General features: G+C 55.1%; 9 protein-coding genes across 9 annotated transcripts; 4 read left to right on the top strand and 5 right to left on the bottom strand.

The window, feature by feature from the left end:
* Positions 1-3,300: 3,300 nt before the first annotated feature.
* Positions 3,301-3,751, bottom strand: LY79DRAFT_548170 (uncharacterized protein). Its single transcript, XM_060557384.1, has one exon. It carries the CDS (start codon positions 3,667-3,669, stop codon positions 3,340-3,342), a length of 330 nt encoding a protein of 109 aa, XP_060416219.1. The 5' UTR covers positions 3,670-3,751; the 3' UTR covers positions 3,301-3,339.
* A 1,563-nt stretch (positions 3,752-5,314) lies between these two features.
* On the top strand, positions 5,315-8,833 carry LY79DRAFT_548167 (myb-like DNA-binding domain-containing protein). Its single transcript, XM_060557383.1, has 4 exons — positions 5,315-5,550; positions 5,711-6,090; positions 6,147-6,729; positions 6,786-8,833. Exons 1-4 carry the CDS (start codon positions 5,478-5,480, stop codon positions 8,399-8,401), a joined length of 2,652 nt encoding a protein of 883 aa, XP_060416218.1. The 5' UTR covers positions 5,315-5,477; the 3' UTR covers positions 8,402-8,833.
* A 761-nt stretch (positions 8,834-9,594) lies between these two features.
* LY79DRAFT_648528 (uncharacterized protein) lies at positions 9,595-10,416 on the top strand (the record flags this gene model as incomplete). Its single annotated transcript, XM_060562509.1, has 2 exons — positions 9,595-9,672; positions 9,730-10,416. 2 exons carry the CDS (start codon positions 9,595-9,597, stop codon positions 10,414-10,416), a joined length of 765 nt encoding a protein of 254 aa, XP_060416217.1.
* A 1,670-nt stretch (positions 10,417-12,086) lies between these two features.
* On the top strand, positions 12,087-12,543 carry LY79DRAFT_668319 (DASH complex subunit Dad1; the record flags this gene model as incomplete). The annotated part of the gene is made up of 3 exons (XM_060563508.1): positions 12,087-12,194; positions 12,278-12,340; positions 12,412-12,543. The coding sequence occupies 3 exons, from the start codon at positions 12,087-12,089 to the stop codon at positions 12,541-12,543; spliced, it is 303 nt and encodes a 100-aa protein (XP_060416216.1).
* Positions 12,544-12,651: 108 nt separating this feature from the next.
* LY79DRAFT_578304 (uncharacterized protein) lies at positions 12,652-13,797 on the bottom strand (the record flags this gene model as incomplete). The annotated part of the gene is made up of 1 exon (XM_060559946.1): positions 12,652-13,797. The coding sequence occupies one exon, from the start codon at positions 13,795-13,797 to the stop codon at positions 12,652-12,654; it is 1,146 nt and encodes a 381-aa protein (XP_060416215.1).
* Positions 13,798-14,275: 478 nt separating this feature from the next.
* On the bottom strand, positions 14,276-15,931 carry LY79DRAFT_119571 (ras family protein). The gene is made up of 3 exons (XM_060550774.1): positions 15,545-15,931; positions 15,205-15,408; positions 14,276-15,126 (listed from the first exon to the last, which is right to left on the bottom strand). Exons 1-3 carry the CDS (start codon positions 15,830-15,832, stop codon positions 14,755-14,757), a joined length of 864 nt encoding a protein of 287 aa, XP_060416214.1. The 5' UTR covers positions 15,833-15,931; the 3' UTR covers positions 14,276-14,754.
* A 750-nt stretch (positions 15,932-16,681) lies between these two features.
* On the top strand, positions 16,682-17,921 carry LY79DRAFT_548158 (Skp1 family protein). Its single transcript, XM_060557382.1, has 3 exons — positions 16,682-17,129; positions 17,407-17,546; positions 17,650-17,921. Exons 1-3 carry the CDS (start codon positions 16,954-16,956, stop codon positions 17,670-17,672), a joined length of 339 nt encoding a protein of 112 aa, XP_060416213.1. The 5' UTR covers positions 16,682-16,953; the 3' UTR covers positions 17,673-17,921.
* An 87-nt stretch (positions 17,922-18,008) lies between these two features.
* On the bottom strand, positions 18,009-20,276 carry LY79DRAFT_119475 (lariat debranching enzyme, C-terminal domain-containing protein). The gene is made up of 2 exons (XM_060550773.1): positions 20,006-20,276; positions 18,009-19,944 (listed from the first exon to the last, which is right to left on the bottom strand). The coding sequence occupies exons 1-2, from the start codon at positions 20,057-20,059 to the stop codon at positions 18,274-18,276; spliced, it is 1,725 nt and encodes a 574-aa protein (XP_060416212.1). The 5' UTR covers positions 20,060-20,276; the 3' UTR covers positions 18,009-18,273.
* Positions 20,277-20,401: 125 nt separating this feature from the next.
* LY79DRAFT_511422 (Alpha/Beta hydrolase protein) lies at positions 20,402-21,509 on the bottom strand (the record flags this gene model as incomplete). Its single annotated transcript, XM_060554265.1, has 2 exons — positions 20,402-20,951; positions 21,004-21,509. 2 exons carry the CDS (start codon positions 21,507-21,509, stop codon positions 20,402-20,404), a joined length of 1,056 nt encoding a protein of 351 aa, XP_060416211.1.
* Between the last annotated feature and the right edge of the window lie 237 nt (positions 21,510-21,746).

The following is a 21,746-nucleotide window of genomic DNA, read 5'->3' as shown; positions in this document are numbered from 1 at the left end:
AGGAGCAGACTGTTATAAAGCGGGGTCTGGGGCACAGAGCTGGGGGGTGGGAAGAAGCCCGAGAAAGAGAGTCGCGAAGACCAAAGACAGAAGTGTCAGAGAATAAGGTGGACTTGGTGCAAGCATCATCTCAGCGGGGGAGGGTGTAGCGGTACAGTTGCACTAATTACCTAAGGTATGTACCTACTACCGGTACGGACGGAGGGAGAGAGAGGGAGGGGACCAGACGAGGGGGGGCTCTGCACCGAGTACGGACGGATACGCTTTTGTCCTGTGTAACACAGCACAGCACAGCACAGCTATCATCGGCCGTGGGTCAGAGCAACGTCAAACACGGTCACTTGGTGACAATCGTCGAGCTCCCCCACATCGTAGCAGCCAAACAGGTGATGCGAGGGGGGGTTTGTTAGTGTAGTGTCGAGGCCCTGCGGTGCTAGCAACTGATTAGTATGCACAGACACATTCACTCCACCCAGACGTGGGGCCGAAGGGGAGCCAGGGTTGGTGGATGGTGGGTGGGGGTGGTGGCAAGAGGGGCAATACCGTATCCTCTGGGCAAATTGGCCAACCGCTAATTCTCAGGCTAACGGCAAAGAGTATCGCGGCCACCAGATAAGGGCTATCGTGCTGGCAGAAACAGGGATCTAGAAAGGCAAAAGCAGGGGTTAGTCATTTACGTCAGCAGGAAGTTAAGGCGTAAGAACAGTAAATAATGGGCAAGTGGGCAGGTGGGTGGATAGGTGGGTAGGTTGACCGCTTTCTATGATAGGTTTAGCGCTATGAGCGGCCACTTTCCCCTTTACCGTTAGCCCGAGAATTAGCGGTTGGCCAATTTGCTCAGAGGATACGGTACTGTTTGCTAGGTATCCGTATCCGTACACTACCTAGCAAGCAGTATGCATGTCTCTGGTGCACCGACGGGGGGGAATGGTGGACGCCGCCTCGGGCCAACGCGTATTCCCCTCGGCCGTTTCGTCGGTTGCGTATCAAAGGATGAATGAGGTAACGGAATCCCGATCCCTCTGATTGTGATCTGAACATGCATAGTGCATCCATCTGTATGTGTTCTCGGTCAATGGCCAACCCTTTCCATCTTACTGGGTAATGCCTGTTGGACTCGGCTCAAGCTCACCTGAACGCGCCACCCCTCCTTTGGACCAAAGCGGAATCGAGTTCCACTTGCCCGTTCGGCCATTCCCCGGGCCCCAGATCAGGTGCGGAAACTGCGAGGGTGAGATGATTTGTGTCGTGAAGACTCTTAGGTACCTCGGTAAGTAGGAAACGATAGATAGTGAGTGAGATTGAATGAGCGCTGAGTTGTCGCGCTGTCACGTGTACTATACGATAGGCAGTTTTTTTTTTTTTTTTAGTTTTTTTTAATGTAAGGCTCGCTAAAAAAAAATAAAAAAAATAAAAAAAACCTTCCTTACTCAGCACATCACAGCAAGCAAACAAGCAGCAGCACATCATTCCAAAACCTGGAACCCCTCCCTTCCTCCCACCTTCCCCTCTCCCGCATGGTTCTTGACCCCGCACTTTCTCCATCGAGAGCTGCGTCCTCTCCCGAAGGCACCCCGCCAATCAGACGGCGGCCACAATGCCGCTACGTCTGGGAGCAGGAGCCACATGGCTGATACAACCAAGATGACAGCGTTTACAAGGTGTACATCGTACATCGTACATCGTAGTGCACAACCAGCCTCTGCCGCGAGGCATTATCCCGAGCCACAATTAGAACTGCGTTACCCCAGACTCTTCGGCATGAGACCAGCCGCCTACCTACACTACGACGGCTCGATCCAACGTTTTTTTTTTTCCTCATCCAAACTGACTGTATCAAGGGTCCGCTGAAGCGCATCGCATGTTTGACAGCTGCAGTCGGTAAACTCGCTGAGGTCTATCCGTAGTGTACACTACGTAGCCCACCATCGGGGACGCCAATCCACCCACCCCCAACCGCACACCTGGCTTGTCTTATCCACCCTTTTGCTGCACTGCATACTAGTGTATCTACATATTCAGTAGTGTGCGCGCGCTCCGTACGATGCACACCTTGAAGGCTGACTGGGATACAAATACCGTAGTGTAAAATACCCGCCCCACATGAATTGTACCTGTACCATCTCCAAGTTTTATTTTGAATTGGGAGGAGGGGGGGGTAACTTGTCTCCTAGGTAGATGCCCCTAGGCTATCGCTTTGCGGCCTTGAGTAAGAAAAGGCGAAGCGATGTACATGGTATATGCGGTTGGGCCATCGTCCGGGAGAGTCCACTCCGTGCTTTATGCCCCGAGCTCGGCATCAGGCTCCTTGAATCATCCTTGTTTTCTCTCCTCTCGGGCTGTCTTTGCTGCTGCTGCCTTGCTGTGCGTGAATCTCGGTACAAAGCCCCGCGAGCGCTCTCTCCCCCGCACCAAAAGCACAGAACATGGTGGGGGTGTCATTTTAGATTTCGGGGGACGTCGATATATCATCCTGCAAACGCCGCCAGCTGCCTTTGCAAACCCCCATCCATCCATCCCTCCATCCTATGTACCTATCTGTAAACAGACTCCGTGCCGTCCCCGATCCAAAATCACCCCCCACTCCCCTGTCTCCTCTTCCCTGTCCCCGACATCATTCGACAGCAACGAATCCTCTTGGCCGAAGCTACACTAGGTGCCTACCACATCACTACTCTATTTGGGGGTTGTGTGTGTGTGTGTGTGTGTGTGTGGGGTAAAAGCTTCGGTCTGATGGCAGTTTCACGGCGATACGGAGCTCTTGTTGTCTGCAATTCTCTGCTTCGCTTGCCCGACGTCCTCCAGCCCAGCAGGAGCGGGCGCCGGCCCAGCGACGTGGACGCTGCCAGAGCCGCCAGTCGTGAAACTCTGATCGTCAGTGCAGATGCCGGGCCAGTCATTCGGGCCGAGACCAGGAGCGCCTTCATTGTCCACGCGTCGTACTCTCCGGCTATGCCAACTGCCTTCCCCAGGTTTCTCCACACCCCATCATCGGTCACGGCGTACTGCATAGTACATCGTACTCGTACGGCCCGACCGATTCTGAACCGGGCAGCTCCAATACCGGTACTAAACATCCAGATCGGTTCCGAATGAGATGCTGGGGATGAGCAAACCCCGACTGGATTTGCGTTCGACTGTTCCCAGAACGCACAAAAGCCGAGACACTAATACTGACCGTTCGTTGGCGATAAGGATCCACACTCGCTTCGTTGCCTGTCGGCCTTCCTCGGCCTTGGGGCGGCCCAGGTGACTTGGCCCGATGGTACCACGCCCATGACCACTAAGGGTCTAGATCCGGGGGAGGGGAGGGGGGGGTTGTGTGAATCAGTCACTCGTTTAGTGTACTACTGCTTGCATGTAGCTGTGTGTCCTAGATGTCTGCCCGCCTACCGTTGCCCCCAGGATTGGACGCCATTCCCGGCGAGTCCCCCGGATCCCCCGCATTTGCGGCTCCCTTGCGACGAACGGCTTCTCCCGCTCTTCACTTGGAAACCTTCCGAGAGCCAACCGTCGAGACCGTCCGAAGATACCGCTCGCCCGGGCTTGTGGGTGCCAGTTGCTGTGCTCCCGACTGGCCTGTCCCAAGAGCTGCCAAGGGTAGATATAGTTGAGAGCCAGGCACCGTGGAGCGACAAAAGCACGGATAATTACCACACGAATGCTCATCCTCGGGACATCGGATGAAGACAATTTGGCCACTTCGCACGCCCCTGCCCGATGAACAAGCTCGCCGAACCGGCCATACTCAGTAAGTGCCGCACCCACTTCTCGGCCACCCCTTACTTTGATAGAGAATCAGATGTACCGTGATGTGCGGTTCTTAACTTATATGCCCACCCGACTCGGGGACATATTCGACGTATTCAACTTCCTGAAAGCCAACTGGCATGGACAAAGCTTCAGCATAGGCTGGCTGACTGCAAGGGCCTCGTCGCGACCAGTAAAGATGGCCACTAGTCACTTTTGACCTATTGGTCTAGAACATAGGTCTTGCGGCAATATAGGCCTTTAAGACCACTTGTGGAAAGTATCGTCAGGTGAGATCAGGAACACCAAAGTTTTACTCTGCCTGGGGGGTCTACTGCAAAAGATGAAGTGTGTGAGAAGTGTATGCCTGGATTTGTAATCGCTGATCCTACTCCAAAAAAAGGGTATCAATACTCATTGAGAGAACGTACTAACCCTTTCGTTAATGTTGGAATGGGAAACGCGAAAGAGAGAACGGACGATTCATAGCTTCAAGGTGTATGTCTACTGCTGGTATACGAGCGTAGTAGAACAACTCCTCGAATGTCAGTGAAAACTGCTTTCCGGTCGTTGAGAAGAACTTTCCGCCATGGAAACATCATGTTCTTTGGACAAGGCGATAGTTAACAATTTGGAGCTGGTTTTATCAGTACTCGGCCAGATTCCCCACAGGTACCCAAGCAGAAGAGGGATAGAACAGTAACATGGATCACGTTTGGTGTATCGACTCGGCTGCGGCGAAGAGCAAGCATGATAGCAACAACCAACCGTTGCGTGGTTCGGTGCAGCATATGCTGGCTTGCCATCGCTGGCTTACACACATCTGCTACAAGTCAGACTGGATCTTTTTGCACCTACGTGCGAGTCACACTGTTGTCGGTGTTGTCTTCCAGTTTCCACCTTGGCACCCAGCATTCAAGCAATTGGGCCGCTCGTCGATGTGGCCTCCGGCGGTCGCGACTGGCAGAACTGACCAGTGACATGTTCCCCGGCCGCCAACCCCCCCAGACGGCGGATCTGCCTAGTCCCCAGAGTTGTCGACATGGTAAATCTGGGGAATGACGTCACGCAGGGCAACAGTGATATGCGAACGCCTTTGCAATGGAGCCATTGACGGGTCACAATACCTAGGCAAGAAAATAGGTACCAGTACAGACCCATCAGAGACATCAGAAGACGGTATGTCAGATTGAGTGATAAGGCTAAGTATCAGATTAATGCGGTTGGCTGTCCTCAGGCAGGAACCGTCCTATCGCGAAGGAAAAAAAAAAAAAAAAAAGGAAAAAAAAAAACCCTTCCAGGATGGAAGAAACTATGCTCACGGAAAATTTGAGGGGTTGGGATGGTTAGGATGGCAAATATGCACCGCCGTCCTGGGCAGGGGACAGATAGAGAGAAAGGGGGAAAAAATAAAAAATTGTTGCGATAAAGTGGCAGGAGCGGGGACTCGCGCACAGATCATGTTGCATTGTGAGCCAACAGACCAATCACAGACCGTTCTTCACTGGGAAGCAGCGGTGAATTTTTTTGCAGCGGTCGCTCCTTCCTGTGTATCTGTGGTGACATCTTCTTTGGGGCAGATTATAAGGGCATCGGCGCTCGGATTTTCTTCCCAAAAAGTTTTTCCGCCTCAGTCGAAGAAACCGCAAAGATCACGGTACCCCCCGCCGCCATTGAGCTGCACGCCGACCAGTCTGACCCCAAAACCGCTGTCGACGTGCTCCTCAATGCTCATGGAGGGCGTTGAAGCTATTGCAGAGTCGGCCCAGGCCGCAAAGGCCGAGGCGCATTCCCCAACAGGTACGGACGGCCTTTGACTTCCCGCCATCCCACTTGGCGCAAAAAAAAAAAAAAAAAAAAAAAAGGAAAAGACATCCTCACACGCCCAGCCTCGACCTCGAGATGCCACACGGAGAGGATCCGTCCAAAAAGCGTCACAAAAGATGCTGACTCGCCGTAGTAGGACCAGAGATGAAGCAGGAGTCGCCCACCGTTGCGACCGATCTGGGCGAAACCCCTCCATTCCCACTGAAGCGACCCCGCGATGCGAGCGCAGAAGACCCCGATGCCGAGCCCAAGAGGCTGAAGGTCGACGACGAGGCGCCCTCTCTCGACCTCAACTTCGACATGGACGCCATGATCCAGGGCGTCATGATGGACATCAACAACGAGATGGGCAAGGTGGACGCCCTGGATCCTGTCCCGGACGTCGACATGACGGCCGATGCCTTGGCCTCTGTGTCGCAAGACACCAACCATTCCGTCGAGCCGCACCCCGTTATCCTCTCCGAACCACTGGCCTTGATGAGGCGCACAACCACCTCATGTTTGTCAAACTTTGTACGTGGCGGTCTCGTCAATGTCCGAGGCGCCGCTAATTGTTTTCCCCTGTCCAGGCCATGCAGCTCCTTGTCATCATGTCGCAACACGTCTACGATGATGTCTACCGCCAGTTGCAAGACAAGGACACCGAACTCTCAAAGTCCTACAGCACGCTCAAGACCATTTTTCGCCAAACGCGATCAATCTACTCGACGACCGACCTTATCTTGGACCCCGCCGTACTCGATCTTACTGCGCCAGACAACCTGACCGATATCCAAGTCGCCAATCTAGCAAGCTTCTGTTGCGAGCTTTTCGCCTTCGACGGACACCATGATTTGGCCTCGCAACAGCTTCTGGCGCTTAAAGACAAGTTTTTCCCCGTCTTCCTGTCTGGCGACGAGAGCGTCTCGCACGACATCTCCGAGCTGTTTGTGGCAGTCAAGACACAGCTAGTCATTGAGTCTGTAACAACAGCGGATCAGTCAGCACCAGTTGATCAGTTGATCGCTGAGGCCTTCTCCGCCGATCTGGAAGATAAGCTACGCGCCAGACACGACGGGACCGAGCTTACCCCCGAGGAGAAAGCCATGGTAACGGCTGTGGAGGAGCGTAAAGCGGGCTTGATTGCTTATGCGTCGGGCCTTCCTGATACTGGTTGGTTATCGAATACTAGTAATGTCTCGGGAGCAAAGCTGACATGTTGCGGGCAGTGCTATTGAAGATTGGCTACCCCGAGGAGGATCTTTTCCGCCTGCTGAATACGTACCTTCGACAGAAGCTGCATTCCTTGTCAGGACTCGCATCAAGGCATGGCATCGAGCTACCACAAATCCTGACGGACAGCGACTTAGAGGCTTCGATGCCCCCTGATCTGGACGACCTGGGCATATCGTCTCTGTTGGAGGCTACGGACGGCCTGGTTGCGCAGTACCTGCCTAGCGATCCCATTGACGGCTTGCCTTCCGAACAACCGCCGGTCCCGACGACCGAAACCAGCGCACCCCCCGCAGAGCCCACTACATCCGCTCCCGAATCCACTCCCTCCGCCGCGCCAGCCCCAAACGGTACCGCGACCGAAACTCACGACTCGACAAGCGATATCCTTGCCCTTGTTGCCCAAAGCACACAAGAATACGTCCGTACTACCCTCAACAATCTCTCCCCGGCACCGTATCAACCGACCGTGCCGACGCCGACGGGGGTCGCCCCAGCCACGCAGACGACATATCTGTCGCATCTACAACAGACTCAGCAGCAATCCCCATACTACGGATACCCGCCGCCGGTCGAGCAACCGCCGCAGCCTGCGTCTCACGACAGCAACGAAAAGCTCCCACCTAGCCAGAGCTTGCCTAGCGCTGTGCTGTACGACAGAGCCCGCCAAGCGGCGTTGAGCAAGACCAACAACCAGCAGAGACGGGAGGGTACCACCTCAACAAGACGTCCTTGGACGCAGGAGGAGGAAAAGGCGCTCATGACCGGGCTGGACATGGTTCAGGGGCCGCACTGGAGTCAGATCTTGTCGCTTTTCGGCGCCGAGGGCACGCTTTCCAATATACTCAAGGACCGGACCCAGGTGCAGCTGAAGGATAAGGCGCGGAACCTCAAGCTCTTCTTCCTGAAGACGAACTCGGAAATGCCTTATTATCTGCAGGCCGTCACTGGCGAGCTCAAGACGCGTGCGCCCACGCAAGCAGCTCGCAAGGAAGCCGAAGAGCGAGCTCGGATGAACTCGGAGGAGGAGCAAGCTCGTGTGCAGGGAATCATGACCCTCGCTGGCGGTCTCCAGCACCCGCAGCAGAACCGTCCGAGTGTCGCGCCGCCGACCGCACCCAGCACACCTTTACAGTCTGCTGCCCAGATGTCGTCGCACCACATGGCCGCCCACGCCACGACACCGACACACGCTGCTGCTTCTGCACCACCTGCGACACCGGCCGCTGCCACGCCCACTCACGCCCGAGTTCCGCATGCCTCGTCACCATACGCTGCAACGGCTGCCCAGCTTTCCCACACTCCCCACCACGGCCTCTCGCAGGCGCAAGCGCAAGTGCAGCCGCAAACGCCGTCGCACTCTCACATCCAACAACACCACTCTCACCCGGGAACGCCACAGCCGCAACATCAGCAACAGCAACCGCAACAGCCTCAGCAGGAGCATGTTCAGCCGCAGGTCTCCCAAGCCGCAGAGCCTGCGCCACAATACTCGACGGACTCGTCAGCGCCAGTCTACAGCCAAGAGAACGAAGATCTCAAGGAGGCTGCACTCATGCAGAGCCTGCGCGAGCTCGAAGCATACAGCGGCAGCAGTGCCAGCCTGTCATAGAGTGACAGCCAACTTTTCACGTCGTATATTCATCAACCCGCCGTCATCAACAACTACGAACACCTGTTTTGCAGTTCCGGTACCGTTGCCCACGGACCGGGACTGCCAGTGTTTTTTGGAGGACTCGGATGGCTGGAAGACCACTCCATTCCCGATGGCCTTTAGGCGTTGGAATCTTGGCGGCATTGAAAACTAAAAACGTCAACATTTGAACACGGAACAACCCAAGTGAGGGGGGGTTACGCGGGACAATGACATCCGGCATGCTGCGTCATCATTTGATTGACAGCGTTCGAAGCCGCCGGATCAGGTGCCCAGGAGAGAGCACAATCCTGGATGCGATAATTCTCTCTCTCTCTTTCTCTCTCTCTGAGAAGCAGTATTCTTCCTACGAGGAGTAGCGTTGCATATGGAAAGACAGGTTTTATCATGTGGGCACTGGCACGGGACGAAGAAGAAGAGTAAATTATAATATACTTGGGAAAGGGGGGTGGGGAAGAGGGCAAAGACACTGGGCGACGGGACGGGAAGGGCGGGCGGCACCAAAAAGCGATGTTTTGTTTGCTCATGATACCACGAATGACCGAGGACAAGGCGACTAAGGCAGTGATTCCGCCTTTTTGGTAAGGGGATAGAGAGAGAGAAAGAAAAAAGACTTAAGGCATAGCGATATGGAACGGAAATTCAGAGCATGATTACTGCAAGGGCCGCGTGGAGTTGTCTATTGCTACCCCAAGTGACCAATACTGAAGTGGGCTACGTGTTTCTGTTTTTCTTTGCTACAGACTATCTATCCCGTTGAACCCCAGAGTTTTGCGCAGAAAGACTTAAAGGTCTGAAATGCCAAAGCAACATGGCCGAACCCATAAGAATATTGTCTTGCTGAACCGTTCCTTCTGCATCCTATGATATAATAGCTGTTCCTTCCACTCGCAAGAACCTTTGATACGTTCCTTCCCTTTTGATAGGCCTCACATCCCCTTCATCCTTTTCTCAATCTCAACGCTCGTCCAAGCAATTGGCTCATCATTCTCATATTCACTTCACAAAGATCAGGTACCCCCCTTTGCAAAGCTTTCGACCGGCGGCTACGTTGTCTCCCCTATATTACCCATCTTTGGCCCCCTTCAACTCCTCCTCTGGTCTCCAGTCACCGTCCTACCCTCTTCGACTACCAGTCTAACCTCAATATCATGTCTCGTGCTGCCGACCTTCAAGGATCGCCCCCCAAGCAGGAATCCTCGCATCAGGAGGGAAGGAAGATTTCCAAGGTAAGACTAAGCCCTGCTCCTCACCATCGTCTCCCTCCTGTCACTGACATCTCGTAGAATGAAAAGAGGCGTATTCGGAGGAAACTCAAGATGGACGCCAAGCCCGAGATGATCAAGCAAGAGCACCCCGAGATCGTCAAACAAGAACAGCCCATCGTCAAGCAAGAGCAGGTCGAGTGCTCGGCAGGCGCCAACGCCGCTATTGACTACGACTTTGAGAGCGAGTGGGAGGGCTTCCCTGACCCGCCCGCTCCGGCTACGAACCTAAGTGCCGTCGTCTCGCAGTCCAGCGTAGGCAGCGGCGTCGTTGTCGACAAACCGGGGATCGAGGGCAAATTGGGCGTCGGTGCGTTGCAGGAGAGCATCGCGAACCAGTTCCCGGGCGAGCCCCGCCCGGCTACCCACGTCCTCCTGGATCTCCTCGACGGTCCTGTGCTTCGCGGTCTTGCGACCCCCTCCCAGCCGGGCAACCACACCGTCCACCAGCTCGCCCTCGCGACGCGCCTCTGGTTCGACAATTACAGGGGCAAGCAGGTCCGCTTGGGCGTCGTGCGCAAGAACAAGGACCCCATTATCGACATGTCCGGCGGCCACCGATACGGTATCCTCTGGATCCGAGCCATCGGCGGAAACCCATCCCAGCCGGAACAGAAACCCACCAAGTTTCTGGGAATACAAGTTGTCACTGCGGATATCCGCCAGTACGAGAAGGAGTACGCAAAGAAGAACGGCGGCAGCCACTGAGATGACGGAGAAGCCGTGAGTGCAGGATGTCTAGCAGTTTGCCAGTCCGAAAGAGGATTGCAAGATTAGAGAGCTGCAAGGCGGTCATGTGGGAGCCTGCTATCAGGTGGTCATGTTGCTTCTTTATGGCAAGCTGAAGCTTTGAAAAAGGGTACAAATGCCTCGCCCCAATGCAAGGACATACACCAAGCTTGAGGCTGCTTATTTTCCGTCAAACCCCTCCATTCGTCTATGTTATTATGCCTATCATCTAGCCCAGCAATCCCGCATCATTCTCAAGAGACTTGCAGGCACCGGCAGCAAGGCAATGTTACGCAATAGAACAATACCATGGTATGTTGCAAGCTTGCTAAACTCCATCAGGTTGTTATGCTGCTCGGCTGTCTCTTGCCCTGTCTTTCTGTTTCTTACGATCAAAATCCACAACAGGGCATCACGATACAAGTCAGGAATTAGTCTCTTATGCGACTACGACTTCAACATCACAAAGTGTCTCGCATGTCAAAGAACCTGTAGCCTCGGTCACGAAGCCCACACCAGCGATGATTGATATTCCGCCACGCACTGTCCGGCCACATGAGCCTCCCCATCGCCCGAGATATCCGCCCAGCTGTTCGACATGGTGGAGATAACGGACCAATCTTTAGCTAAGCGTAAGCAAGGACAGATTCCGAGTCGACGTTCTCTTCTAGGCACTCTTGACTGTGTCGCCTGGAGAATCAAGATCGATGCAGTGCCGTTTGCGTTGCCGTCTTGTCAGAATCGATGAAACATATATCGACATGAAGAGGGCGACGGGCTGACAACCTTGTTTGTTGTAACTCTGCTTAGAGGTTAGTAGAATTAATTGATGAACTTGTGCCACGGAACCCTCCTGTTTGATTCCCTGATGGATTGATCGAGAACCGCCCATGGCCCCTTCGGGTATCCTTTTGGTCGTCCGTAAAAATATGATCCCCATCTCTTTTACCCAACATCCTCGTATGTGCAACAGAGACGAGGCAGTATCCATCAGGCAGTATCCATCAGGTCCGTCTTCTTTGGTACGCGCGTGCCCACTGCGGTGATCTTTATCATCCTGCATTCTGGCCTTGCTGCATTCCATGCTTGCCGAACGTTTGTAGCCCGTTGGTCTCTTCGAGGACTGCCTCTAAGCTATCGATGCTAGAAAGACAGACTAGACGCACTTTGCCCGTTCATGGGGAAACCGTGGCGGTAGCTTCTTTCCGCACATGACTTTTCCCAAGGTTTAATCTGTTGCAGTGTAATGCCCATGGGCCAATGTGAGTGAACCGACGCGGCTCTTCACTCTTGGACTTGGCGAAAGCAATACTGCGTCCAAATTGACAATGCATTTTTTTACATTTCCTGTCCCCAATTCATAGAATTCATAAAAAAACACGTTGAATAGAGCTGTTGTGATTCGTAAGTGAGTTCAGGGAGGAACGCAAAGGCTGTCGAGAGTTGGAGGTGTGCCGCCCAAGTCTAGTGCTCTCCGTGTCTGATACTTATGATATCGAAGAATAACAGTATAAACACTGTATTCGCACTTCCCCTCAACCCCACCAGACCTTCAACGCCCTGCCCACCACCCCGCCATCACCGCCAGACGCGCAGACTCCACGACGCCATCTCATCCAGCCTTCGCGACCGCACCCACCCGCAACAACATGTCGTCACACCAGCGGTCCTTCTCCCATTCCCAGTCGCAGGCCGGGGCCAAGGAAAAGACCTATTTCGAGCAGCAGCGCGAAGAGCTCATTGGCGAGATTGCCATGGTAGGGATCCCCCCTTTCCCGGTGCTGCTACGCGCAGCGTCAACAAAACAAAAGTGCAGACGCTAACAAAAACACAAAAACAGAGCTTCGAGCAAGTCCTTGCCAACATCAACAAGCTGAACCGGTCGCTTGAGGCTGTCATCACAGTACTATCTCCCCGCGTAATCAGATCAGACCAACAAGCAGCGGAGCGCTAACCGTCATTTACTCCATCCAGGTCGGAAACGAATTCTCCTCCGTCGAGGCGCTATGGTCGCAGTTCGAGAACGTTATGGCCAAGGAGCCCGAACAGAACAAGGAGGGTGAGGGCAGCGGCGAGGGAGACACGAGGAACGACGAGAGATCATGATACCCCACGGACTGACATGAAAGCATGATGGGTTTTTTTTTTTTTTTTTTTTTTTTGCACGTTACACTATTGTTATCTTTCACAACCCCCCGGCCATGCTGAAGCTCTCTACCGCAACCCCAGACAGCTGGTGAAGGACGTGCGTGGCCTCTGGGCCGACTTGCACGTCTCCCAGGACTTCCTCCTCTCCTTCTCTTCCTTCTTCTTCTCATGTTGCTCGATCTTAATGCCTCTCGCCAGGTCCTTGACGCCAAGCACCAAATCCCCTGAGCTGGATTCCTGAAGGGCGCTCAACCTCGCCGCGATGCCGAGGCACCTGTAGCCCACCGCCCGCAGAGGCTCCTCCTTGTCCCGCAACTCAGATCTGAGCTTCGAAAGCTTCGACCGGAAACCCCCCATACGGACTCCGAGCTTGGCACCGAGCGATCTCTCGGCTTTGGACGTTGTGCCGTCGCGTTGGAGTCGGAGGGACTCGACTTTGGCCTGCTGCTTCTCCGCATTGTGCGCAGCCCAGTGAGTCTCCCGCTCCAGGTGCGTGATCTCCGCGGCGCTGCGCTCGATCAAAAGGCCCATTGCCGTGGTATGTCTGCCGGCGATTATGCCAGGAAACAGAGATGTGGGGTAATCTTTTCCGGCAGCCTGATGGATCTCCAACTGCTCCTTCGTCGCCCTCGCCTCTTGCTCCCGCTCGCGATGTTTTGCGAGCGTCAGGGTCCTGTTGGACCATATCTTCAGTCCTATTTCGATCTTCTCGTCTAGGGCCCTCTGTTTGCGTTCTTGAAAGGCGTTGACCTCATCAATGGAGCCGGATAGCTGCCTCGCGTCATCCCCGAGCCTCTTGGCCCTCTCGCTGAGCTCTGTCAGCGGCCGGACGGCATCCTGGTACCGCTCGACGACTTTCCCATACGTGTCTTGGGCTATCCCAACATGCCTTCGCAGCATGTCGCATTTCTTGGAGTATTTGTAAGGGTGGAACAGCTTCCAAAGCGTGCCTTTGATACCTCGATGGGCCGAAGCAACGAGGAGACTGTCGGCCACTTCCAGACCCGCGAGACATCTGTCGGCGGCGTCTTCGTCAAGCGCCTCGTACTCTTTAGTCAATGCAGAAAGCTCCTGCTCCAACCGTTGCATTTGGTGGTCGATAGCAGCGACGGATGGAACCCGTGTGGTGGATCGGCGGGTGCCGCAGGCGCCGTCTATGAGACGATCATCTCGCGGGAGATCGGCGACGTGAATTTGGGCCGACGACTCCATGATTTGCGAAGGATCGGCAGATGCTCGTTATGAATAGAGTTATGAACAATGGCAACCCTAGTTCCCGAGTGTGTGCAGTGCATGCTTTGCGGCAGGAATTAAAAAGCGGAATCAGGTTCTACGAGAATCCCATCGTCATATATGGCCTTCCGTGCCGCCTTTCTCCGATGGGGGAGAAGGGGTTCAGTTCCTCTGCCTACCTGGACGGACACTTTTGGCTGCCACGGGCGCGGCTGCACCTCTACCAAGACAACTGCAAGCCCAGAAAGCCGGCGACGGTCTACGAATCACTATTGCTCGATTTCACTTGCCAACTGCGGGAATTTTGGGACATTTGGTTTTGATGCTTTTAACATTTCATGTTTCCTGCCTCCTTGGGAATGCCTATCAAGACGGAATACCCAATGCTGCTACAGGAGAGGGAGAAGAAGAATAAGAAGAAGAAAAAGAAAAAGAAGAACGAAAAAATGGAAAAATAAGAAAAATCACCAGGGAGACCTGGAAGTTACCCGAGGAATAGAGAAACTGGTCAAAGCCTTCGGCCCCCCCCTGTTTCCCGCTCCATTTGTGTGTGTGGTGTGTGTGTGGTGGTGTGTCTGTGTGTTTGTGTTTGTTTTGTTCCAAAAGGAAAAGGGTATGGATGAGCCTCGAGACTCCAATGAGAATACCACGCACTTTCCCTCCCACTCCTCCTTTGTTCCCCACCCCCTATATACCGATCCTTCTCCTCCGTCGGAGAGAAGAAGAAAAACAACAGTTTCCACGTCCCCCGGTCTAGAGTTCATCCAGCCCCTAGAACAGGAGACGCCGCTCGCTAATGTTGGCGCATGCTTTCTCCAGATCGTAATAGTAGCAGGTCGTGACGAGATCATGCAGATAAAACAAAAGTCATTCATTACGCCCCCCGCCTGTGTCCAATGCCTGGTCGTTACAACCCCGAAATCCTCAGCGAGGACCTTAAAGGATCTTGCAATTCCTCTTCTTCTTCTTCTTAAGAGCGATGCCATGGAAGCCTGCGCTGCTTCCTGGTGGGCCGCCGGATGATGAAGGGACGGTGGCTTGAGCCTCGAGGTTTTTCCGGTCGTTAGCCACGACAGTCAGGATGGCTTGTTCAAAGATCTCGTCGACGCCCGTCATCTCCTTGCTGCTGCACTCCACGTACTGGGCGCCCATCTTTCGCGCGACAGCCCGACCCTGCTCCTGAGTGACGGGTGTGAGCCCTTGTGTCTTGAGCATGTCAATGCATGTCTTCTTGAAGCGGAGGTCGGACTTGAGGCCAACGAGAACGAGAGGGGTGTAAGGGCAGAAGTGTAGGACTTCGGGATACCACTGGTGACGAAGGGAAGTCAGCATTAGCAGCAAAAATGACCCCCTCCTTGTTATCGGGGGAGCGGTGATTGAAGTTACCTTGTCCATGACGTTTTCTAGCGAGTTGGGGCAATCAATCGCAAAACAAACAAAAATTAGGTCGGTCTCGGGGTACGAAAGCGGTCGCAATCGGTCGTACTCCTCCTGGCCGGCCGTATCCCACAGCGCCAACTCTACGGTCTTACCAGACGGCGGGTGCGTCGGGTACGTGATGTAGTTTTCGAATACGGTAGGGACATATTTCTGTTGTCGATCAGAGTCAGCAAGGATTGTTTTGGTTCATCTCGAGGACTCGCAGACGACGCTCACGCAGCACCAGCTGCCACCGCCGCCGCCGCTGTCTGGTGAGTCTGAGCGGGCGGAGGAGGAAGGAGCTCACCTCTGGGAAATAGCCTTGGCTGTAGCTGATGAGAAGACACGTCTTGCCGCAACCACCGTCGCCGACAACGACAATCTTCTTGGAGTAGGCAGGGCCTTCGGTGATGTGAGTGGCGGCGCTCTCGCGGCCTGTGGAGGAGCTCATGGTGGTGCTGACGGTGCCGTCGCTGCTCCTAAGGCGGGTGTTGCGGCGGGATGTGGCCGGGCGTCCCAGGCCGTCGTCGTACTTTTCGCTGATGTTTTGGGAGGAGCTGTGGTATGAGTTGCGATACTGGTATGAGGACGCCATAATGCGGCAGACTCTAAGTGGTGTGTGTTGTGTTGGTGCGTGGTGACGGCGAGGTCGTTTCGCTGCGCGTCCCGCCTCGTGCGTGTTTGCGAGATGAGTATGAGTTGGTGTGTAATTACCGTGGGTCGGTGCGTTCGCTCGTATGGGGGAAGGGGGAGGGGGGAGGGGTTGTTGGGGAGACCTGAGTGGTTTGTGCTTTTTATGCGATGTTATTCCCCGTTTGTCTAGATGCTAGCGTATCTTGGTTTGCGACGAGAGATGCTCGTATAGCTGCTGACGTTGGGCACCTCTCTCCTAGACCAGATTTCGTACTGTCGGTAGCTAGGTGCTGTTGCTGCTCTCTGATGGTGTTTTTGAGTGTGATGCCGTTGAGATATGGTTCGGGTGAGGCATGCGATGCGGGTGGCTTGGATAGAGGAATGTTGAAGAAGGGCTTGCTTTGGGACTGTATATTGTATTGTATTGTATGGGGGTGGGTTTGTGTGGTGAGGTGGATGGGCGGGTTGTGTTCTTGAGGAGAAGGGACGGGGAGCAAGGAGGGCAAGTGTAAACAAGTCGACGGGGCAACCAGCCACTTCTTGCCGGGGTGATGACGGCAGGCGCCAAGGGGCGCCACAGCGATAATACACGTACTATCGTACAAAATCGGGGCGCGCCAACGCGGATGAACTGCCTATCAACTGACATCCCTGGCGGTTGGCCTGGACCAGGGCCAAAAACCTGACGACCCGCCCCCCCCTGCAGTCCGAAAACAGGAAGCTACGAAGTACGTACCTGCCTACCTACCTACATAATGTGTACGTAGGTAATCAGTTTTTCCGGCAGGCCAGCCTTGGTTCCGGCCGCCGGGCGGGATAATTGATATATGGCCCGAGCTCCAAACCCCACCACCGCCTCCCTCAAAAACGCGACTTGAATTTTTCGTTCTTCGGCGATTTCTTCATTAAACGAACGCGTCCACGACCTTCAACAAGAAGGAACGCTTTCATCCCCCTCCTACGAGCGAGCGAGCAAGCAAGCAAGAACAAAAAGGGGGGCTCCGTCATTGACGCGCAAAGTTACGCATCCCGCAACCAGGATTTCACTGGCTTTCAGCTGCTTCACCTGCTTCAGCCGCCACCATGGATGCCAACGGCGCGACCGAGAGCAAGTACGTGACTCTGGTCTCGAGTGACGGCTACGAGTTCGTCGTCTTGCGCGAGGCCGCCATGATCAGCCCGGCCATCAAGGGCATGCTCGACACCAGGAACAACTTCCGCGAGGCTGCCTTGGGCCGCTGCGTCTTTGAGGAGATCAGGTAAGCTCGGCGTCTCTCATCCCTCCTTTTCTCATCAACACAATCACACGCCCCCCATCCGCTGGCTTGTTGCTATGATGAACTACAATTATTTCGCTGTGTTCTTACTGACAGACCGCCGCTGCAACGGCTGGTCTGCTTGATTGCCAAACTACACTTGATCTGAAACAAGCAACATTTCTTATTCGTCATCTTACATTTTCTTTCTTCCTTTTCTTCTGCCGACCCCTCCTTGTTCCAAGAGTTCTGGAAGCATCTGACCGTTCGTCCTCGGTAGTGGCGTCGTGCTCGAAAAAGTATGCGAGTATTTCCAATACTGGTACCGCTACCGCGAGCGAGAGGATGTCCCCGACATGGACATTCCGGTCGAGCTGTGCCTGGAACTACTGGTCGCAGCCGACTACCTGGGCCTGGACAGTAAGACAACCTCCCAGCCTTCCTATTCACTCCCCGGAGTGACGAGGAGGGGTCTGTCACACGGGGACAGCATTTCTGACGCGTTTTTTCCCACCCCTTCCAGAGCAAAACACCGGCACCGTCTGATGACCATGAGCACATGAACCCTTTTCGGGCTCTATCCTTTTTTATGATGGGGAGTTCAGGCGTTTTGAGCATCAGGGTTGGCCAACGGGACACAGATGCCTTTTGCTATTATGACACCATGACGAAATGCCATTGCACAGCAGGCATGATTCTTGCTCAGTTTTCCGCTTTACATTTTTTTTTTTTTTTTGCGTCCCCTTTGACGGCGACCCACGTTGCCACCCCACACGTGAAGAAAAAAAAACCAGCCACATACTATATACCCTCCCCATCTTAGCATATGCGTTCCTCTCTCACTCTTCCGTGGGTTGAACGTCTATTAAAGATGGAAGATTGACTCTATTCCACTCACTCTGCTTGACTCAACTTTCTACCATTGAGATCTACGCTTTTTCTGTTGGGATACATGCTTGCACGCTAGTTAGTATAGCTGGGTATTAATACAAACCTCTTTTCCGCCGTCTCTTAACGCTCCAGCCCTGAACGTGAACGATGACCCCGGACACCCATAATCTAGTACCTGTGCTCAATACCTGATACCGATTTGGACACGGGCTCAGTAGTAATCTCTAATTGTGCCCCATAGTCCATCAGCCGCAACTCACATGGTCGTAATGCAATCAGTGCCAGCCTCTGCCCCGGCCTCTGCCCCCTCCTCTGCCCCGTCCCCGACCACCTCGTCCTCCCCCCGATGGAACCCCCTACCGCCGCCGCCGCGGTGTCCCCTGAACTCGCCGGCAGGCGGCCCCCTCGCCCTCCTCTCCATCCTCTCCTCGTCGCTGGCGTCCCACAGGTTCCTCAGCCCCAGCAGCTCGCAGAACGCCGACGTCTGCGGGTTCGTGTACTCGAACGGCTGGTGCGCCACCGACTCGGGCTCGCCCTCGGCGTGCGGCGGCGCCGTCACGGCAAAGTTGAGCGGCACGTCCAGCCCGCCGTCCTTGGCGACGACGTTCTCCTCGACCCACCGGCGCTCCGCGTCGATGAGCGGCGCGTAGTGCTCCTCGCCCAGGTCCGGGCTCGGCTGCGCTGACGGGTCGCCGATCGAGAGCGACGCGTGGAAGACGCGCGTGATGGCGAGCCACTCCGGGTCGTACTGCAGGCGGAACGGGCGCGTCGGCGGGGGCCGGTCCGCGGGCGGCACGTTGTGCGGTCGCGCCTCGAGGAGCTGGAGGAAGTGGCGTCTGGGCAGGCACTTGTCGAGGGCGAGGAAGTTGACCTGTTTGTTCGTGATTGTCGGAGGAACAGGCTGGCCCGGTGTTCTCTTGGGCTGCGGCGGGGGACGCATAAAAGAGGCGGGAAGTTGGGCTCGGAGCTCGTCGGGGACAGAGGTTTTGGCCGTAGACTTTTCCTTGCTCGTCGTCTCCTTAGGGGTGCTGCCGGGCTGCTCGTCGTCGTCACCGTCGAGGCTGATCTCGTTCGGGTTTGCCTGTGCCGGAGCGGAAGCATCTGTGATCTCCTCATCACCGTCGAGATCGATTTCGTCCGGGTTATCGGGCGCTACCACCGACCCGTGTGCCGGGGCGGGTGTCGCCTCCTCGGCTGCAGCCGGAGCGGTCTCGGTCTCATTCGGTTCCTTGTCCTTGTAAATTTTTAACGCGGCAAACTTGCAGTGCAGATGTGCGGAAAACCAGTAGGGTGGCCTCAGACGGTCGCACACATATTCCGCCGCGACGTTGCCCAGCGTGCCGTCCTTTGACTCCCTCTCGAAGTCGGGCTTCATCCTCCACAGCGCCTTCTCGTCGCCCCACCTCTCAATCGCCCTGGGCCAGTCGTGGCTGATTCCCACGTCGACCTGCTCCCTCACCAAGAGCAGCTTCCTCACGTCCACCTCTCTGACGTGGTAGAAGCTCTTGATCTCGTCCGGCCCCATCGGCAGCCGCTCGTGGTGCGCCTTGCGGTAGTCGAAGCCCTTCCAGATGCCGCTCATGGCGGCGATCCGCAGCGGGCCCAGGCGCAGCACGTTGGCGGCGCCCAGGTAGTAGATGTTGGGCGCGGCCCAGCCGCCGTAAAAGAGCTCCCACATGTGGCTCGCCGCCTCGTGGTTCCCGCCCGCGAAGACGGTCAGGTAGGGCGCCGTGCGGCGTCCGGCATAGTACTCCCAGAAGTCGCCCAGCTCGCGATACTTTGCGGGGACGGACATGACGGTGAGGTCGGCGGCGTTGCGGGCGGCCTGGAAGTCGCCGCCGATGATGAGGAGATCGACGCCGTCCCAGCCGCGGGCCTCGCAAGAGGCCGCGACGGCGGCGTAGATTGCATTGAGTGTACCGTGGCCCTGGCGCACTGTTAGTAGATGAACCCGAGGATGCATTTGTAACGAACGTGACTGAACTTACGCAGCCCTCGACGGCAATTCGGACACCGTTGGTCTCGAACGTCTGCGTGGCCATTTTGATGGCTGGGGGTGACTGACGGGGTTCTGTTGTTGTGTGGCGGAGGTTGAGTGCGATTCGGGCTGCGACCGCGAAATTTTCCTAACAGGGCCGCTCAATGAGTATAAGATGACACCTGACTGCCATGCCTCAGCCACCAAACGGTGTCGATAACTTCCTTGAAGAATCGAACATAAAACCAGATTAAATTGCGTTGAAGTGGTCTTTTGATTCACGTTTATGAAAATTTGAGGATTTGAGGTGTATTCATGGACCCACCTCGCGCACTCACTCAACCTGACCACTAGTTGTTTCCATGACAGAAATCATTGAGTTGAGCTGATCCGCTAATTATGATATTTACAGCTGCTCGTAGAATCCAAGCAGTTTCTTCGCACCTATCTCCCACATCACGTCGTTCTGCAAATGATGTCCGGCGCCTGGTACCCAGGCAAGCCTGACCCCGCTGCCCTCATCGTCGTCGTCGCCCTCGCCATCGAGAGGCTTGACTGCTTCAGCCTTTGCGTCCAGCTTCTTACCACCCACAAGGTCAGCAAATTCCTTTCTGTAGAGCGCGGCAAGGTTCGACATGACATCGCGTGTCATCATCTTGTCTTGAGTGCCGGCCAACACCAAGATGCGCTCGCCGCTGCCCCAGCTAGCAATAGAGCCGATGATGTTGGCAGCCGAGCTGAAGGGCCTCATCATACTGATGGGCCAGAGGAAGGACTCGTAGCGGTTCACGTGCTTCTGGAACTCGAGGACGGCGGATTCTGGCATCTGGTCGCCAAAGAAGGCTTGCTTGACCAAGAAGGGGTGGGAAAGGGGTGAGTTGGGGTGCCAGCCGTGGAACAGCATGCGGACGGCAAACCACGGGTCAAACATTGCCCAGTTGGCGTATACTCCATAACTGTGACTCGTCAGTTGCGGCAATAGTATGAAATTCCTCGTGTATTGCTCACGATCCGAAGGCCGGTACAGCTCCCAGCAGCGCAAGGCCCTTTACGTGGACTTGCCTTGCCGAGAGGATGCCCTGGCTCAAACCGCCGCCGCTCGAGTGTCCCACGAGCATGACTTCGCTTCCTTGGCGCCCCTGAACCCATTTTATGGCTGCAACGGCATCATCGGCCAGGTTTCTTCTGGTGGTCAAGTACACCATCCGGAGGTATGAGGGGTGCCAGCTGTTACCATGCCCTCTCAGGGAGACAGCATAGCACGGGATGTCATGCCTGGCAAAATACTGCATATACTCGGACCACACCCATGCGCTGCCCATGCCGCCATGAATGAAGACGATGGGCGTTTTTGACGTAATCGGGTTGGCACCCTGGTTCGAAAGAACTTCGATTCTGCCTGATGGCGTCTCTACCCAGTATCTTGTGAGGCCCTTGGGAGCAGCAGGCGGTTCACCAGTGGGTGCGGTCCAGTAGAGCCACTGGTAAGTCAATTTGAAATCGAATAAGCCCATGTCTGAGACTGCTGTGCTATAAATTGCCTGCAAGATGTAAAGTACGAGTTTTCGAAATGTCAAGGTTATTCTTGACCTCGCCAAGGGTTGGGAAGGGCAGCTTCAATGAGGACGCACCGGCGGCCGGGGAGCTCCATGACCTTTTATCCCATTCCAAGACCTAGGGGCACTGAGACGCGAACACTTAAAGACGCCGTGTAAGCCACAAGCTGCAAAGGGCAGCGTGGAAGCATGTTG

This window comes from Colletotrichum navitas (genome assembly GCF_030913465.1).
Source record: "Colletotrichum navitas strain CBS 125086 chromosome Unknown LY79scaffold_17, whole genome shotgun sequence".
NCBI lineage: Eukaryota > Fungi > Ascomycota > Sordariomycetes > Glomerellales > Glomerellaceae > Colletotrichum > Colletotrichum navitas.
This window is presented reverse-complemented; position numbering and strand designations above follow the sequence as displayed.